A 20933-nucleotide genomic window follows, 5' to 3' on the forward strand; every position below is an offset into this window, starting at 1 on the left:
TAGGAAAGCACATGATACCACTGTTCTATCTCATAAATTAATGATGTTTGCTTATTTATGTTATCTAGTGAGATGCTATTTATTACCTTTGATGCCAGTGGAAAAAGACATTATTTCACTAGGTTAAAAAACGTGCATCCTCAAATTACACTGTCCTACATGGGGGTGTGAAGAATATATGTTGACTTAGTTGGAATCTACAAATAACAGAAGATGACAGCTGTCAGGCACAAGCATGAAAAAAATAACAGCATTATTTAAGTGGGAATTATAAATTAGCATTCCTCCACTAGTAACAAAAATAACAAATAACTTCTCTCTAGATAGCAACTACTGTTCCATATTAAAATTCATTTTCATGCACAAGAAAGGATTGCAAATTCCTCAACTTTTAGACTATCCACACACTTACACAATGTCTCTGAGGGATTTAAAAGTACTGAAAATGTCATGAAGAACTTGACAAATACTTTTTTCCAAAGGAGTGACATGAGAGACACATGTAAATTATGCTAGTATAACTGGAGTTAATATTTTATTATACAAACATGGCTGTAGTAAATTTCAGTGTGCATTCTGAAACTATTTGGCCATGATTTCCAGAAGAAACAAGGATTAGGTCATGGGAAGGGTTTGAGCAGAAAAAGGAAAGGGAGAATGATGTAACTTTAAAATTTAAATAAATTTTAAAAGATTTTGATAATTTGCTTTGAACTTAAGGTGATGTAATATAGTAATACTTTTATTAATCATCATTTGAGATGTTTAATTTGCATTGTAAACACTTAAACTATACAAATAATTTTTGTTATTTTTCATAGTTTTTTAATATGTGGGTTTGCCACCGTGCCCAAAAGGATATTGATCTCATGTACTCGAATGATTCTTCTGCCTCAGACTATTTAAGTAGTTAGAACAACAGGTATGTCCCTTTTCATCTGACTTCAGAACACATTACTCTTTTATGAAAAATAGATAGATAAATCCATAGGGAATTTTTCATCTATTAAAACTGGGCATGCTAATAAAATGCTTTGTTTCTTTTATGCTGTTATGGAATGGACTCAAAGGTCAAAATCAAAGTGTTCAAAGACTCCTTGTGTGCTTGCTTAGCTAGCTTCCTCATTTTTTTAAAATGAGTAGAATTAATTGTCGTATTCTTGCATAAACAAGACTATCTTAAGTAGTCTGAAATATGCCAAGACTATCTGTTCACTGTTCTCCATAAAATTGTCTCATGTTGATGCTAATTTAAAGTCATAAGAGTGAAATTAGTGGGCTAGAAAGGAAGCCACACTATCCAAGCCCATGAAGCTCACGATGGCGAATTTGTCTTCTCTTTCTCCCGCAGTAGGCAGCAAAGAAGATGTTCTTCCTGTAAAAGGAACTGTTATCTGCTTTCCAGTTTTTCAATACAATTTAAAAAGAATCATAATACCAAGTTAAAATTCCTTACTGTTCACCCTCACTTACTTTATACACCTTACATATTTCATATAAACTATATGAAAATGATTTCTAGATGCAATTAATATACTTAACGTATAAATGAATTAAATAAACAAATGAACAAGTTTAAATAACAGACACGACAGAAATAAAATCTGAATTTAGATATTAGGAACTTCAAAGAATATACTCATTTTATTAATGTTTAATATCTTTGCTCACAATCATTTAATCAAACTTGTTTTAGTTTCCCACAGCGATATGACTCACTACAAACAAGGCCACAAATCCTTCATTCGTGATACACTCTTGGGGACTCTAAGTAATTATTACCTTGGCTACCAAATCACTTCCTTGTCCCAAGCTGACATGTGCTAAGATTTTCTTCTCCTGAAACATTCATCTTCCCAGTGAATCACCCCATTTTACCTGTCCTCAACAGGTCCTGAAAGCAAAACAAAAGAAAGACAACAAGCAGCTTCATGTTGAGTAGTTCACAGCAGAGGCTTTGGTGTCTTTATATGAGAGAAAGATGGGCAATTTTTGTCTTTTCTGTCTCTCTCTATAGTGGTAGGAATTCAGTCATTCATGTTTATCAAATTACTGATCTGTTTATCTGTGCCTGGGGCAAAAGGGCCAGACATTCCTTCCCTTTCATCTGGAGAACATAAAAGTATGGTTATAGTCAGCTGATGGTTTTGTTTCTAATAACTATTTTTTTTAAGAAAGACAAATGTCATTGGTGACATTCTTTGGGATGTCCTGGGGGGTATAGATCTTTGCTTTTTTCTCTCTCTGCGTAAACACCTGCGTATACTATAAACCAACTGCAAAGTTTACAAAGCCAAAAGCATCTGTGACTTTTTATATCACCCTTTACTAATCAAGAGGCCTTATCCAGCCCTTATAAAATATGATTATTACTGAAGCTCCTCAGTATGATAGCTGAGATAAGTGATTCTTTGATATTAGCTTGTGCCATATACAATGCAAATTTCAGAGAAAATAAAGTTTAAGAGAACTTTCCAATGAATTTTCTCTCTCTCCCATAGAGCTCATCAAAAATACATGTGGTATATTTGTAACATCTTAAGTATTAATACTGACTATTTGTATGTCTCATTAATAAGAAAATTAATTGCATAAATGATCTTTACTATGCTATTGTTAGTTATTGTATATTAGTGGAGTGTCAGCAACAGATCTAAGTTCTTTTTTTCTTTGTTTTGGCTACACTGATTTTAAAGATCAGGATATAACAGAAATGTTAAAAATAAATCTCATAGTCTTTTTAAAAGCAGTTAAATGAAATGAAAATATGAAAAAAATGAAAGTAAAATTAATGTACAATTCCTAAGCACCAATGTCTGCACTTAGTGAGAATAATGAAAGTTGTAATAAAAATTAAAATGTTATGAACCTAATTATGTTTAATTGCTAAACACTGCAATCTGAAATGGTGGTAGATTATTCAATGGTGGTTTTATGAGAAACAAATTTCTAGAGCCATTTTTTTTTTAGTGGATTTGTAAATACAGGGTAATGAGGTGCTACGAGGTATTCTGAACTCTCTTTATTCTGTAACATACTATAAAGAGAGTTCAAATCCTTAATAATTAACTCAAAGCAAAGGTGAGTAGACTTTGATTAAAAGCAACCACCGTTCCAAAGAGCTTTTAAAGTTTGGTGTTTATTCAGGTCCATGACTTTGAAGATACATTCTAATCTTTATCACGACAGTTGTTATGAAGGCAAGATGCCTCTGCAGGCAATGCAGGAACAAAGATGAAAAGAAATTAGCATGGAGATATGAAAAGCTCTCTTTGTCAGGGCCGCATGTTTCAAGACTATTTTCTCAGAGCTAGTTCTGAGTTCTTTGGGAAAGTACTCACATTCCATTCTAGTACTGACTTAGTAAAAATTGTCTTAATGATTTTTTTTATCTAGAGTTCATCATTATTACCAAAGAGCAGAGGTTATTATTTTTAAAATTAGCATTTAAATGGTTGTATTCATTTGACATTGCTATGAATGCTCGTATATTTTAATTTATTTACTTTGTAGAATATCTCATGAGAAGGTGCTTTAATCACTTCTTGTTTATATATATTGCAAACCAGCTGTTAAGATACCAAGTAATTTGTTCCATTTGATATAGTTGGTAAGTGATCATATAGAGTCTGATACAAGAATCTCTTCTACTTCCTCATGAACTGTGTAATAAGGAGTATAGTTTAGAGGATTAAAGTGTGATACAATGAGAGCCTGCTTTATGTGTATGCTATTAAGATAAAATCATTTAAATATACATTCAGCTGCACAGTTTTAAAAAATTATAGGTAATTTATAGAATGAATTATTTGAGCAAGTTGAAAAACTAAGTGATCATGAATCACATCCCTTAAGCTGGATTTCAGAAGGAAAAATAGCTCATTCTTTGTCACTACTTAACTACCAGGCAGATAAAAGTACTGAACAAAATATTCAATGGTAAAGTCATATGGCAGGATATCAGGGCCCCTTCTTGGAATTCTTAGGCCTGTTTCAAAAGAATTTAAGAAAGTTTGACCTCTGAGTTAGGAATCAATAAGCTGGGCCATCTCCATAGAATCTTGTGGCTCCTAGAAGGGACTGCAGGCAGGAGAAGGCTAGAATTCTGGAATGGAATAGTATATCATCTCATTATAGGGATAATTATTTCTCCTCTCTCGTTTGTTTAGCATAAGGTAGATCTGTCTTCTCGTGGGTACCTGATTGGCCAGATGACTGACCATCTCAACTGGATTTACTCTTATGGGAAGGTACAATCTCCTTTTTAGAGGTAACTCTGCTTCTCCTTGATGAAACCCAATGCTATGGTAAAAGTAACTTTAATCTTCACAACAGGAAGAGATTCTCCTTTGAGAACTAAGGAAAGAGAGCCTGTATATGTCGGAGTTATAGCATGGTTAACTGATAGGTACTGCAGACTGGGAGCAATGACCTCTGTGGTAAGACATCTGTGGAGGAGGCTGTCCTACAAACATCTCAGAGATGATGCCCTTTATAATAGTAACAGAAGTCAAATGTTTTTAAACAATTGGTAGTTAGATGAGCAAACTTCACATATATCTTCATGAGTTTATATTTTCTGGATGCAAATTATGACATGTTTCTGTCTCTAAATAGTATTATATTTAGGAAGTAATCAGTAGGCCATGCTGAGAGGTACAGGCTTATAAACCTAGTTTCTCATGAATCTGAGGCAGCTGAATGCCTGCTTGGGCTAGAGTGAGTTCCAAGCTCACCTTGTCTAATAATAACACTGTCTCAAATAAGGAAATGGCTCAGAAGAAGCATGTTGCCAAGTGTGACAATCTGAATTCAACCTCTAAAAACTGTGTGATGGAAAGAGATAATCAATTCCTGGAAATTATCTTGTGACTTACACACACGCACACACACATACACACACACACACACACACACACGCATGCACACACACACATAGACACATTTTTTTTTACACACTATACACCATACTAACATAACACACACCAAACATTGCTATTTGGATATAGTGTGATGGTATAATGTTGTATAGAATGATAGAAGCTATAGGGACAATTTATAGTACTCTAAAATCAAGCAAGCAAGCAAGCAAACAAGCAAGTCAAAGAACTAAGGCCCTCATTTAAAGAACAATACACACTTGCATTTTCTAACATATAAAGTTAGTTCTAGTTACAACATATCACTAATGTTTAAAACCTGTAAAAATGAAGACAAGGTCTTATAGATAAGAGCATATTAATTTGATTTTTATTATGAGAATCAAATATATTTGATATTTTGCTCTTTTATGGTAAAAGTTTGCATTTAATTGGAAGAGTCCTAGCTCAAATGAAGAAATATCATTTTAACAGAATGATGTCTGCTAAAATAATGTTTGGGGGGGTTATAAATTATAATGAACTATCTTAACAATAACTTTTAACTCTGATAATTTCACATAGTGAAACTTGATAATAGTTACTATCAATTCCTCCCCAACTTCTCCTATGATCCATTCCTTACTCCCTCCCCCCATATTGGATATCTTTTTTTCTTTTCTAGAAAAGACTATATCACAAGTGTCCTGGTCCTCTCTCACTTTTCCAAGCTTTCTGCTGTCTCTTTGTTGGTGTTCTCTGTGCCTGAAGTGTAGGAATTATTGTAAATATATCAATTGGGGTGGGTACTCAGCATTTTGGCAAGTATGACTCTTTGTAATGATCTCAGTGTAAAAGGAAATGCCATTGATTGGAGAGAGGATGAACACTTATGTATTGATATAAATATAAATATTTGTAACACAAGAATTACAATAGTTTAGGAAAGCAGCACTATTAGGCTCTCGTCCAAGTTCCATGGGCTCACCAGACACAGATAGTTGTATAAATTTATAGTGCTAGGCAAGGATTCCCTTCCTAATTTCTTTTTCCTTTCTGGATTTTCAGAGACATTGATGGCTGTGTGTTGCCTGTTTTCCTGGCCTGCGAGCTGTTGTGTTCACAGGGAATATCTGTTGGTATTGGAAGCTGGAAAGATGGGATGAGTTGGGTGAGGGAAGTTTAGAGAAGGTCTTTGTGTTCCTTTGGGGATGAAGTCAGAGATATACATCAAGGTTCCTGCTATAGATTCAGGAATGAGACTGTGGGGATTAGATCTCAAGAGCAGTTGGGGTGGTATGTCTGTCTTCAGCTTATTTTCTATCCTGGGAAGAGCAGCCTTTTGTTTAGCAAGGGTTGCCTGCTGGGTTTGGGGTCTGAGAAAAAACTATGAGGTTAAGAGAAAGTTTAGAAAGAGAAAATTTGTGGGATTTAAAGGAGTGAGAACAGGGAGAGTTGAGAAGGCTGTCATGGGCATTCTGCTGCAGAGCTGGGCATGAAACTTGGGGAATGGATCTGGGGGAAAGAAAAAGAAAACATAAGGTCTATGGGCAACCTAACTTTTTTTTGGAAGGTATATCCTATAGATTAGCAGAGAGTGCCTATTGGAGTTGGGGGCTGCGATAAAACTAAAGAGAGAGAAGAGATGTTGAAAATGGGGAAAGAAGGTTGCAGCTGTTGTTCTGTTGCAGAGCTGGAAACAAGACTGAGAGAGTAAATTTACAGGGAGTAATGAGAGTCTTTAGTTAGCTTACCTGTTCCCTGTTCTTCTCAGCTGGGTATGTTCCCAGTGAATATCTGCTCATGTTAGAGGCTGGGATAACAGGTTGAGTTCAGAGAAGGAAGGTTAAGGGAGACGATCTTTGTGACTCATTCTTGGATAGGGATCAGATAAAAAATGCAGGCACTGGCCAGTTTTTGCTACAGAGCTCGGGATGAGGATGTGGCATTGGCTCTTAGTAGAACTAGGAGAGGTATGGATCTACCTTCAGCCTAGTTGCTTTCCTGGGAGGAGCAGCCCTTAGGTTACCAGGAGACATTAAATAAGTTATACTTTATATATATATATATATATATATATATATATATATATGATTTATTTATTCTGTATAGAGTGTTCTGCATACATGCATGTATATCTGTAGGCCAGAAGCAGGCATCAGATATCATTACAGGTCGTTATGAGCCACCATGTGGGTGCTGGAAATTGAATTCAGTACCTGTGGAGGAGTAGCCAGTACCCTTAACCTCTGAGCCATCTCTCTAGCCCATATATTTTAAAAACTACATGCTTTCTTTCTTTAACTTGTATGTTCTTCTTCAAGGCAATTTTTCCTACATTGACCTTACCATTATAAATGGTAATCAGAACTCAATAATGTATATATGACTGCCATAAAAGAAGAGTAACTGAAATCACTGCTCTATTTAAGCACAGTGAAAATTAGCTTACTATCTAATGTTCTTCCTATGGGGTTGCAAACCCCTTCAGCTCCTTCAGTCCTTCTCCTAACTCCTCTACTGGGGACTCTGTGCTCAGTCCAATGGTTGGCTGTAAGCATCCACCTCTCTATTTGTCAGGCTCTAGCAGAGCCTCTCAGGAGACAGCTACATCCTACTCTTTTCATCAAACACTTGGCATCTACAATGGTGTCTGGGTTTGATGTCTGTTTATGGGAGTATATGTTTTTAATTAAATTGATCATATAATTGGTCAATTATGTTGCTGCAATAGTTTAAAACAATCAATTTGTATTATTTTTAGATTTCGTGAACAATAATTTCACTTCTTTTCACAGATTGCCTTTCTTTTTTAATAGCCAAAGGTAGATTTTAAATATAATCATGCTCACAAGTGGCAGAGCAGCCAGGACAGGATCCTCTCTACCTGTCTACACCTAGGAGTGACTGCAGCGATGGATCCACAGCCTCTCTGCCCCTTCCCTGCAAGTGGAGAGCCCATCTTCAGGGAGTGCTTTAATCCAGGGACTCCATGAGATCCATTGCCATTCTCTCTCCAGTGACTTTCTAAGGCAGGACTAGCAGGGAGGCAAAGGCTTCACAAGTGGCAGGGCAGTCTGCTCAGGATCCTTTCTACCTCAGACCACACCTAGGAGGGACAACAGATCCAAAGCCCTTTCTGCACCTTTTCCACAAGTGGGGATCCTGTCTCCAGGGTGTTCTCTGACTCCAGCACTCAGGACAGACAACTGATCCACAGGCATCAGCACCTGGGTTTTACTAGAGGACAGCTGATTTCCCAGACCCACAGGAGGAACAAGCTCTACTCAGAGACAGCAAGAACATCTAACACCAGAGATCAACAGATGGCGAATGGCAAACACAAGAATCCTACCAACAGAAACCAAGACTACTTTGCTTCATCAGAATGTAGTACTCCCACCACAGCAAGTCGTGGATATCCCAAAACACTGGAAAAGCTTTGGATCTAAAATCATATCTCACGATGGTGCTAGAAGAATTTAAGAAGGACATGAACAACCCCCTTAAAGAAATACAAGAGAACACAGGCAAAGAGGTACAATCCCTTAAAAAGGAAACAAAAAAAATCCCTTAAAGAATTACAAGAGATCATGAGCATACAAGTAGAAGCCCTTGAAGAGGAAACACAAAAATCCCTTAAGGAATTACAGGAAAGCACAAACAAACAGGTGAAGGAATTGAGCAAAACCATCCAGGAAATGGAAGTAGAAACAGTTAAGAAATTGCAAAGAGAGACAACTCTGGAGTTAGAAATCTTAGGAAAGAAGTCAGGAAACATAGATGCAAGCAACACCAACAGAATACAAGAGATACAAGAGAGAATCTCAGGCGCAGAAGATACCATAGAAAACATTGACACAACAGTCAAACAAAACACAAAATGCAAAAAGATCCTCACCCAAAACATCCAGGAAATCCAGGAAACAATGAGAAGACCAAACCTAAGAATAATAGGTATAGAATAAAGTGAAGACCTCTAACTTAAAGGGCCAGCAAATATCTTCAACAAAATTATAGAAGAAAATCTCCCCTACCTAAAGAAAGAGATGCCCATGAATATACAAGAAGCTTATAGAACTCCAAATAGACTGGACCAGAAAACAAATTCTTCCCACCACATAATAATTAAAAACACCAAATGCACAAAACAAAGAAAGAATACTAAAAGCAGTAAGGGAAAAAGGTCAAGTAACATATAAAGGCAGGCCTATCAGAATTACAGCAGACTTCTCACCAAAGACTATGAAAGCTAGAAGATCCTGGGCAGATATCATACAGACCCTAAGAGAATACAAATACCAGCCCAGACTACTATACCCAGCAAAACTCTCAATCACCATAGATGGAGAAACCAAAGTATTTCATGACAAAACCAAATTCACACAATATATTTCCACAAATCTAGCCCTTCAAAGGGTTATAAATGGAAAACTCCAACACAAAGAGGGGAACTACATCTCTGAAAAAGCAAAAATGTAATCTTCCAACAAAACTAAGAGAAGATAGCCACATGAATGGAATGCTACCTCTAACTACAAAAATAATAGGAAGCAAAAATTACTTTTCCTTAATATCTACTAATATCAATGGACTCAATTCCCCCAAAAAAGGTATAGACTATCAGATTGGGTATGTAAACAGGACCCAACATTTTGTTGCATAGAGGAAACCCACCTGAGTGAGAAAGGCAAACACTACCTCAGAATAAAAGGCTGGAAAACAATTTTCCAAGCCAATTGTCCCAAGAAAAAAGCTGGAGTAGCCATTCTAATATCGAATAAAATCAACTTTAACCTTAAAAGTGATCAAAAAAGATAAGGAGGGACACGTCATATTCATCAAACGTATAATCTACCAAGATGAACTCTCAATTCTGAACCTCTATGCTCCAAATGCAAGGGCATCTATATTCATAAAAGAAACTTTACTAAAGCTCAAAGCACACATTGCACCACACACAATAATAGTGGTAGATTTCACCAACCCACTCTCTGCAATAGACAGATCATGGAAACAGAAACTAAACAAAGACACAGTGAGACTAACAAAAGTTATGAAACAGACTGATTTAACAGTTATCTATAGAACTTTTTATCCTAAAACAAAAGGATATACCTTCTTCTCAGTACCTCATGGTACCTTCTTCAAAACTGGTCACATAAGTGGTCAAAAATCAGGCCTCAACAGACACAAGAAGATTGAAATAATTCCTTGCATCCTGTCAGATCACCATGGACTAAGGCTGCTCCTCAATAACAAAATAAACATTGGACAATCCAGCCTGATATAGCTGTCTCCCAAGAGGCTCTGACAGTACCTGACTAATACAGAAGTAGAGGCTCACAGCCATGCACTGAACTGAGTACAGGGTCCCCAAATGAAGGAGCTAGAGAAAGGACCCAAGGACCTGAAGGGTTTGTAGCCCTTAGGATGAACAACAATATGAACTAACTAGTACCCTCAGAGCTCCCAGGGACTCAACCACCAACCAAGGAGTACACATGGTGGGACTCATGACTCCAACATCATGTGTATAGCAGAGGATGGCTAAGTAGGTCATCAATGGGAGGAGAGGCCCTTGGCCCTGTGAAGGTTCTGTGCCCCAGTGTAGGAGAATGCCAGGGCCAGTAAGCGGGAGAAGGTTGGGTGCTAATTGGGGGGGAGGGGAACAGAGGTTTGTTCTTGTTGTTTTTTTGTTTTTTGGTTTTTTTGGAGGAGAAACTGGGAAATACGACATGTAAATAAAGAAAATATCTATTAAAAAAAGAAACAAAAAATTTTAAAAATAATCATTATCTTCTTTTTATTTGCAGAAGTATAAAAAATAAGTTAGAAATTCAAAAGTCCATACTAATATTATTTTAGAAGTGATAGTTCACTTTTAGGGTAAGACAATCTTTTTAAAAACAATTTTTTTAATCTTTTTTTTTTAATGTTCCAAATTTTAACCCCCTCCTGGGCCACCCTCTGACTGTTCTACATCCCATACTCCTCCCCCCACATTTTCTCCACATGGATGTCCCCACCTCCACACTCCACCAGACCTCCTCACTCACTGGGTCCTTCAGTCTGTTGAGGATTAGATACATCTTCTCTCTGAATCCAGACTTGGCAGTCTTCTGCTGTATATGTGTTGGTAGCCTCATATCAGCTGATGTATGCTGCCTGGTTTGGGGGTCCAGTGTCTGAGAGATCTCAGGGGTCCAGAGGGTAAGGCAATCTTACATAAAATCTTACCACAGTATTTCATTTACCTTATTTTCATGTATATTAATTTCAGTTGCCAGACATCTTGCTAGTATTATTATTTCTTATTTATTGAATAAGTATTTCTCACTACTTACTGAAAACTATGTCTTCATTATATTTTTTAGTCCCTCTTGCTATTCTAAATCTCACAGGCTCTAGTCTTCCTTTTCTTTTGAATGCCATAGATGTACCTATATGTGATAAGTATCTCTTCTACATTGTCCCCTCCTCTTTTGTTTACACTGTTGAGTATTAAAGGCAGGGATTCCCAATTCTTACCATGTTGCTAATCTTAAGAATAATGTGTTCAACCCATTCATTGATCATTAATTGATTGTAACTACTGTTTTATTTTTTCAAAAATTAAGTAAAAAGCAGTTTTGAAGTGCATATTTTTGCCAAACCAGGATTAACTTACCCTTCCAGATTCTTACAATAGCAGCTAAAATCATTTATTAGATACTTTGATTATCTTGTATTTTTTTATTGAAAATAGATATTTTTCATACAATATATTCTGATTATGGTTTCCCCTTCTCCAACTTCTTCCAGGTTCTCTGTATCTCTCCACCATCCACCATACACTAAGTATCTCAACACATACACTTTTTCATTAGAAAATAAGCATATATCTAAGAAAATAATAAATAATATAATATAATAAGCAAATCAGTATGAATAGGACAAAACAAAGGAGCAGAAAAAAGAGACAAAGAAAAAGGAACCAGAAAAACTTAGACACAGTAACATACACATTTACACACAGAAATCCTATAAAGATACAAAAGTGGAAACTATCACACATAACAAAAGACCAGTAAGGTTAAAATATATAAATAAATAAAAAAGGAAAGGCTCAGACAAAGCATTAGGAGACAAAACACTCCAAAATTACCAGAGTTGTCTTGTGTTGGGCAAGGGACTTGCCCCTAAGAGTGATTTGTATTCTCTATTGGAGGAAACTAATTTTTCCTTTTTAATTAGAGATAACTTCTGTGTTCAGAAAGGTAGCCTGTGCCTACCCACCCCCCCTAGGTGCTGGTGCTCATCTGGCTTAGACCTATGCAGGCCCTGTGCATGCTACCACAGTCTCAGTGAGCTCATATGTGTCCTTCTGTGTTCAGACAGCCTTGTTTTCTTGGTGCTCTCTATCCCCTCTGGCTCTGAAGATCTTTCTGTCGCCTTTCTTCAGAGTTCTCTGACCCCTGAGGGGTGTACATTGATGGAACCATCCCACTTGTGACTGACTGTTCCAATTCTCTGCATTTTGTCTGGTTGTGGGTCTCAGTAATTCTTTCTATTTACTGCAGGGGGAAGATTCTGTATCCTACAAATTTTCAATATTTATATATTGTAATCTCGAAATATGTCTATCTCTCTTGCTCTACATACATACACACACACAACTTTGTGTTGGGGAGGGAGATTATATATTGTGATATCCTATGGAGATCTTTTAAAATTCTTTCAATTTTCATAGTAAGAAAAGCAAACCTTCAAAAGCCACAGTTCCATTAATTTTACTTTATTCAGTTCATAAAGGTAAAATTTCAAACATCCATTTGTAGCTTACATCGCTCAAATAACCTCTCTTAAGATGTTTTCCTATGCCATTTCCTTATATCTCAGCGCAGACAAGACCTTGGCTTTTTCTTCTGTATGCCATTTTTCTGTGTTTTTCAGTTTCTTCTTTTTACAGTTATCTTGTTGATAGTGCCTTCTTAGTTGATGTATTATGTGTGGTCTGAAGTCTGCATAAAAACCATGAAATTACTAAGTAGAAGTATAAGCCCTGGTTTAGTGATTATTGTTACCTCCAACTCATGTGAAGGAGGCTTCTAAATAAAGCAGTGGAGAAAGGCAGGCACAAGGGAACATCTTTCAAATGCTGGGTGAATTGCTCTCATCCAGAAACATTTTTACGTTTCCTTTATATTTTCTCTATCCAACATTGAAATCCTTATCTGGCATCAATGGGAAGGCAGTCCTTGGCCCAAGCATAGGGGAATGCTAGGGTGGTGAGGCAGCAGTGGGTGAGTGGGTGGGGGAGAATCCTTATAGAAGCAAGGGAAGGGGGTGTGATAGGAGGATTTTTGTGGGGAAACTGCAAAGGGGGAATAACATTTGAAGTGTAAATAAATAAAATAACAAAATTAAAAAAAAAGAGAGAGAAATTCCAGGTTATCATAGTGGAATCTAAAAGTCATAACCATCTCACTTGATACAAACTAAAAAATTCATTTTTATTAGTAAGTAGTATAGTTTCAATCATGTACTAGGTTTAAAATTTATACTTTACGTTGTATATTTGGGAGTACTCGATAATCTCGCCACGCTTTCATATTTTCGCATCACACAGCAAGGCCCAGCGTTACAGTAAACATATTCATACTCCCAACTGTTACATTCAGACTTGCATGTACCACGGACCAGGAAACATTTGTGTGTTCTTTCTACAACATCTCTTGTTTTCATCTGAGGAGCTGGATGAAAACATCAATAATTATTAATCAAAGTTTATTTCAGATAGGCAAAGAGACATATGAATGGATGAATGGATGGGTAGATAAGTGAATGGATAAATGGATGGATAGCCTGATAGATGGATAACCTTATTTGTTGTATAGAATTTAACATTTTTGTGTGTAAAATCATACCTAATTGACATTAAAAAAAACCTTTTTGCCTTCAAGTTTACTTGATAAACAATTATTGCCTTTGCTCTTAACATTTTTCTTTCAAGATATGTTTCAAATATTTAATTTGAATATAATCTCTTAAAGAAAAAAAGACCATGAGAAAAAAAGCTGACCTCTCTAGTTGAAATCAACAGCACTCCTGCTATCTTATTAACAAAGCCTTGTCAGTTAATGAACTTAAATTTTAAAGAAAAACATTTCCTACTGACAAGGAACAGGTTCATCACATAATTTTACAAAATTACCAGGTCTAATGCAGCATTTTTGCATTAAGATTCTGACTATTTAACCATTTGTTTTACTCATTTCTTCTTTAACCAAACAATGAAATGTATTTCCTCATATGATGTTCAAGAAAAGTCTATTAAGAACAATATTTTTCACATAAGGCATTTATGAAAGCAATATTCTCTTTCACATTCATTCCTTATTCCAAACATTACCAGAAGGACCACAGGACACAGAGAAGATAACAATCAGGATTATGCCAAATGTCTTCATTGTTGAATGCATTCTTCAGGTGGAATTAGGATAGAGCTCAAAGAGTTTGTGGTTTTAAAAAGAGGAAGGCGCTGTTTTTATAGCCTTCTCAGTAACTGCAATTCTGATTAATTATGCCTTTCTGAACTGAGCAAATATTCATGAAAGAATTGTGAAATAGCATATACCTATAATAGAGGACTTAGTGCTCTGATGGTCTCAGTGACCCAGACATGAATTCATTTCTCAGCGAGACAAGAGAAAAAGAAGAAAGCGATTTAAAGTTCTCTTGGCAATTAGTTGAAATTACATGGTAACTTAGTAAGCCAGGAAGGAAAAAATATATTTCCTTCATATATAGAAGGTAGAACATACATACATACATACATACATACATACATACATACACACGTCATGAGAGCAGAAGCATGAGTGGAGGTTAGTTTTGGATACAGTGTATTAATGAATGTGAACAAAGTACAAGACACATATTTGACAATGTCACTATGAAACTCATTATTTTGTGCACTAAAAAAACAACCAGGAAAACAAAGAACAGAGAGTATGTCATGACTTTTATCCATGTTTTTTTTTTTTTCCAGCATGCTTGAATGTGCTATACACTGGCCTAAGTGTACTTAACCTTTTTTTTTTTCCTTTTTACATTTTTATAGTTCCAGGAATTGAAGCAATGGCTCACACACAATAGGCTAGTCCTTTACTCAACTTTACAGTTGAGCAGCAATCCAACCCTTTTTCTTTGCATTTTGTATATATTAACCAGATTAATCCTGATGGTATTCTTAATCAATAGAAACTTGCTTCTTAATTGAGGATGCTATAGCATGTGATTGGTCCCAATTACTTGTGTCATCATTAGCAGAGTGAAGGTGAACTCTCAGCTACTATGTTAACATGGGGCATATTCTCAACCTTCCCACTTCTGGCTTCATCGCATCTTAGGACAACATTTCTGTATTTGTATATGTGGCCTGATCCAGATTTTATTCATGGAATTTAATTTTATATAAACAGGAAATATATTTCTACCAAATATCTTAATACTGTTACATTAAAATTATTTTTACTCAGGAAATAGTCAGTGTTATGCTTTTTGTGACATATGATCATGAAATAGTGTAATTTATATTGGAACACAGTGTGCTAAGATTTGAAGAACACTAGTTCAGGAAAAAATGTCTTCTATTCTGACACTTTAATATGTGATTCCATTAAAAAAAATCATCACTCTATTAGGGTCCATTCCTAGATGGATTAGAAGGTTAGTCTTTTATACGTAGAATTGTAGTGGTAAATTATAAACAAATCCCATTTGTGAGACTGACACATGAACATTAACATTTTAGATTATGCTTTGTTTGATACTGATCTCTCAAATGTTACATCCCTCAAATGACCAATTTATGTTCTAGCTTCATCTGTTGTTGATTTCAAAAAAGGTACAAATAAAACACAATTAGAAACGTAAAAGTCAGAATTAACTTAGTGTTTAAATAAATGAAATGTGTCCATTTTACTACAGTGGAGACAATACCATTTTATTGTTTGCAGTAAACACAATGACCAATGTAGTGTGTTAGCTGGACCCTGTAAACTTCTTTAACTTGTTCCCATATTTGATTAATAGTTGCTAGCTAGTGACACAAACAAAGATTAGGGTTTTAATTATACGAAAGATATGAGTAACAACCAAATAAGCAAAATTAAATGTCCTACTAAATTTGCTCAGAATCGTATAGAGAAGAATAGGAAAAATTCAGGTTCTATTTCGCTATTAACAAAAGTTTCATTTTGTGGATTACTTTTAAAGAAAAATGAGAAAAACTGTGTTGAGGATGGGAATGGAGATTGATGTCTTCTTACAAACTCTTGGTTTGATGAACAGGTACTGAGTGTTAGTTTCTCATCGAGGAATAACAATCAAAGACAAATATCAGGTCTTTGGAATTTCAAAGCCACAATGTTCTTTTGAATTTTTCATTTGCCTTTTACTGTAAAGGAATATCCATGCTCTCACAAAATCCTCCTCAAGAGAAAACATATAACTTAACTTAATAAATTGCCTCAAAGTAAATTAGTCACCAAAAATGCCTGAGAGACTACCTAAATTAATGTACTCTCAACTTGGTAACGTTTAGAATCAATTAGGACGACCTTTTAAAAGAAAACTTTTAGCCTACATACCCATCATCCCTGCTTAGTCTAGTCTCCTAACAAAGCTGGCTCAAACTTTCATAATAAAATGATTTCCACATTTCTAATCCTTATCATAGTTACCCAATTACCACCCATGTAGCCTAGCGCTCTGCTTCTGTCAGGGATAAGCCTACTGGTGTAATATCTTCTACTTCCTTTAACTAATGTTAAATGATGCCTAGAACTAAGATAGATTTTTTTTCTTCTCCCCACTGAACACAAATAACCACCTCAATCTTGAGTAGGTGAAACTAAGCCCATTGTTGTAACTATAAGCAACTTGGCATGTGCAGAGATTCTGTGTTATGGATTTCTGGTTCGGCAGAACTTTTGCAAGGTACATTTTCTGTCTCAGTATTGGTTCACTTGGATTATTAAGAATAAAACTAGCTTTCTTGTAAAAAAATGTAGTCTACACTATGTAAGAAAGTCATTAACTCTCTTATACTGGTTCCCTGAAAATTCCTCATGTACATTTTGAGTGCATCAGGAATATGAGAAGTCTTGTGCCAGTGGTTTATGAGAAACTTGTTAATTTTTAATATTTCTTTATGATTCATGAGTCGAGGAGCTGAAGACAAAGAAAAACTACATTTGTATGTGTATGCATGTACATTCAACATAATGTGCTCATAGACTGAAACCAAAAGGAATATCAAAGAATTTATATGAGTGAAAAACCAGATAACAATACTTGTAAACACCTGTCAACTGTTTTGATATTACCTAAGGAATTGACCTTGCATAACATCAATGGAGGAGCCCAAACTTTCCTCATTTTTCAAGCAATCAACAAACACATTACAATGATAAAAACCTTAATTTGATGAATAAGCAAACATAGCAAAACAAAACAAACACTTCCACTCCATAAAACCCTACTACAGCTCATAGGCCATCCGATAAAAGAAATTTAACTGTGTCTTAACAACATTTTAATTGAGATATATCTGTACATATTTGTAAAGTCTAATGTGATTTTAATTCATGTACCAATTTGATAGTGATTAATGCAGACTATTTAGTTGTAGGAGTTAAAAATTAAAGTATAGGATATGAAGAACTATCTACTGTGTGCTCACAGCATTTTGGCAGTGATCTTTAGAAGCATAGAAATTAATTCCTAACATGTTTCTAAAGTCTACTTAATACAATCATCTACTTATGTGCACCATCACATTACAACCCATTTACCAGGCTCTGAAGAATATAGAACTAGGCTTTAAAGAAAAAAAACTACAAAATGTTCTGTGTTTGTTTCTAAGAACTGCTTTCATTGGCTATGTGACCATTTTGATATTGAGTTTTCTTCTCTCAACTTCAATGATTATAATACGATTTATAATATTTTTTACATAATCAGTGAAATTATGCATACATCTCATTGTATTCATTAATAATTTAAAGAATTGCTGATGTCTGACTGTATGTTGGCACAACTCTTATGATATGTCCCATGGTAGAAGAGTAAGATAGACATAGTCTATGATATGTATTCAACTAAATTATTTTAGAAATTTTAGAATTTACTTGTTCTGCACAAAATACAACCAATTATTAGAGAAGAGAGTGATGATATCAGAGATAAAGTATCTCTATCACACTTAAAGTAGGGTGATAACCAAACCATAGCCCATGAAGAGAGACTGTATTAAACATTCTTCAGAACACTGAATGCCTGCAGTAAGACAGCGAGATGATGTATATTGAAAAATATGACAGATACTTCAAAAGAAGCAATGACTGTTTTAATAATTATAATCTTAGGTAGTTTAATAGTCAAATTATCCAAAAGGAAAGCCATACTGCAGAATGACTAGATCAGATTGACCAATGGGCATGTCAGTAGGAATTGTCTTTATACCCACATTGGCAATGCACAGGAGACCCTTGCTTGTATAAGAAAGGGAGCTAATGGTTATGTGTGGTGCCACATTCCTTTAATCCCAGCATTTCGGAGACAACGTCAGGGTTTCTCATAAATTTGAGATCTAGTCTACATAAAGAGCTCATGTTAGCTAAAGCTACATGGTGAAACCTCTGCTTTTGAAAAGTATCTTGAAAGATGATAAGAAAAATTAAGAACAATACTGAAAGGAAGCCAAACAATAGAGTACTTCTTTGGTTCTGTTTTAAGTTCTTGCTTCACTTTCTGCATTGAATTTGTTCGATCATAGACTTAACCTGGAAATGTAAGTCACATGAACCCTTACGTTTGGTCATGATGTTTGTCATACTGAAACTATGAAACTAGGGAAATGTGGTATATGACACCAGAGAAGTTAAAGACCCGTTTAGCTTATAAATGGAGGACTCTTTGCAGTGGCATAGAAATAGAAATTGTGATGACTATGTAGGCTCTTTAATAATTCTGTGACTGAAAAGATGGTGGTTCAACAGAGAAGTAATTCTAAACTAATTCAGCATATTCTTCCTTGCTCCTTCCTTTTCCCTAGGATTCAGCTTGTTTTTCACATTTTGAAGCTTTCCATGCTGGCCAAATCTGATCATTGTACAAGGGAGCCTGTCCTGGCATTCTGATCCTTTGCCAGATGATTGACAAGGACAACAATCTCATATCTTGTACTTTCTAACTAGACTTAGGCAGATTCCATCTGGTTTCTGAAGGAACATTGTTACCTGGGAGTTTAGAATGGTGTGTTTTTTCTTGTGCCTTCTGATGCCCATTTATTTAGAGAACATTCACTTTCCTCAACTATTTGGACATTTAGAACAGAAAAATGGAAGTCCCAAGGCAGGCGTTTCATGTTAAATAAAGGCATAAGTAAACTCAAAATGAAAAACTGTTGACAAAAAGACAGAGAGTGAGAAGAAAAGATACGGGGGGGGGGGAAGAGAGAAGAAAAGAATAGAATGTGAAAAGGCTTTATCCTGCATTGGATAAAGATACAGAGACCTACAGCCAAACTTTAGGCAGAGCTCAGGGAGTCATTTCAAAGAGTTTGGTAAGGATTGAGGAGCCCCAGGGGTCAAGGACACCACAAGGACACCTACAGAGCCAACTATCCTGGACCCATGGGGGCCCAAAGAGATGGAAACACCAACCAAAGAGCATGCATGAACTGAACCTTTGCCCCTTACACATATGTAGTAGATGTGCAGCTTGGTCTTCATGTGGGTCCTTGATCAATTAGAGAAGGGGCTGTCTCTGACTTGGACTCTGTTTCCCTTTAGATTCCTTTTCCCTAGCTGGGCTGCCTTGTCTGGCCTTAGTGGAAGAGGATGTGCTTAGTCCTGATGAGACTTAATGTGCTAGGGTTGGTTTGTACCTGGCAGGGGGTGGGTGACTCCTCTTCTCTGAGAAGAAGGGGAGAGGAAGTAGAGAGAGGGTGGGAGTGTGGGACTAAGAGTATAGGAGGGAAGGGGGTCTTTGAAATTTGATATTTGTCTTTGGTTGTTACTCATCAATGAGAAACTAACACTTAGAACCTGTTTATCAAACTAAGAGTTTGCTAGAAGGCATGTAGGTGTGTCCAAGTTAAGCAGTTGAGAGAACAGATTTCATTTTGTATAGGTTCTGCCCATTTCCCTTCTCAGCATATTGTCCTTGTCTTTTTCAACAGCTATGCTTAGTTCAAGAGGATTTCCTCTGTGGGCTGTTGCTCTGCAGCAGCCTCCTAAAAATCACTCTCTACTGTAAAAGTCTTCTTCTTCCAATGGCTTTTTTTTTTAAAAAAAAAAATAAGAAGTTGAAATATTTAATTTTTGATCTCAAGCTCCTCCCTTCTGACTAAGTAACCCAGACTGATCTTAAACTCATGACTCTTCTTAAGCCTCCCAACTGCTGGAATTATAGCCAAAAGCTAAGAGGCTCAGCTCAACTGCCATAATTCTGACTGAAATGTGTATAAGCATGATGCTTCACCTATCTTCCCTTTGATTTCATAGACTTCAGGCTAATATTCTATTCTATTTAAAAACTTCTATATTTGAAGTTCTTCTTTCTAAATCAATCCCCTTTCCAATTCTCAACACACTTTTTATCAAACTTCAATCTCTAATAAATATTTTCACTGTTTAACTTCAAAACAAATACCATATATGAACACATGCATTTTGTTAGACAATTGTCAGGAGATATAAATTAGACTGTTAATTTCTTTTTTGGAACGGTGAAGTGAACACCGTTTCAGATGGCAGAAATCAATACAGGTAGACAGACATTGGAGAATGAGACACATCCATGTTTACATTTCATCTGTGAGGAATATTGACTAGCTCCTTGCATTTTCTTTTCCTATACTGAGGGATGACCCCAGAGTCTCATGCATACTATACAAATGACTTATGACTAAGCTCATCTTTAAAGTTAATGAGTCTTAGGTAGTCCCTGAGTCTGTGACTCAAAAGAGACTTCATAGATATGTCTTAAAAAATTAAAGCAAGTTTATAGGTTACAAAGTCT

At 35.9% G+C, this 20933-nt stretch overlaps 1 protein-coding gene across 1 annotated transcript; it reads right to left on the reverse strand.

Annotated features, from left to right (window-relative positions):
• Positions 1-13335: 13335 nt before the first annotated feature.
• On the reverse strand, positions 13336-14359 carry Defb113 (defensin beta 113). Its single transcript, XM_031368804.1, has 2 exons — positions 14254-14359; positions 13336-13594 (listed from the first exon to the last, which is right to left on the reverse strand). Exons 1-2 carry the CDS (start codon positions 14321-14323, stop codon positions 13407-13409), a joined length of 258 nt encoding a protein of 85 aa, XP_031224664.1. The 5' UTR covers positions 14324-14359; the 3' UTR covers positions 13336-13406.
• Positions 14360-20933: the final 6574 nt, after the last annotated feature.

Source organism: Mastomys coucha, unplaced genomic scaffold, assembly GCF_008632895.1.
Source record: "Mastomys coucha isolate ucsf_1 unplaced genomic scaffold, UCSF_Mcou_1 pScaffold14, whole genome shotgun sequence".
Classification (NCBI taxonomy): Eukaryota; Metazoa; Chordata; class Mammalia; order Rodentia; family Muridae; genus Mastomys; species Mastomys coucha.

Bases quoted from the DNA above. Each gene is read 5' to 3' on its own strand.
- Defb113 (XM_031368804.1), bottom strand. From the start codon at position 14,323: ATGCATTCAACAATGAAGACATTTGGCATAATCCTGATTGTTATCTTC. The intron at 13,595-14,253 runs GTAATGTTTGGA...GTTTTCATCCAG, and splicing joins TGTGTCCTGTGGTCCTTCTG to CTCCTCAGATGAAAACAAGA.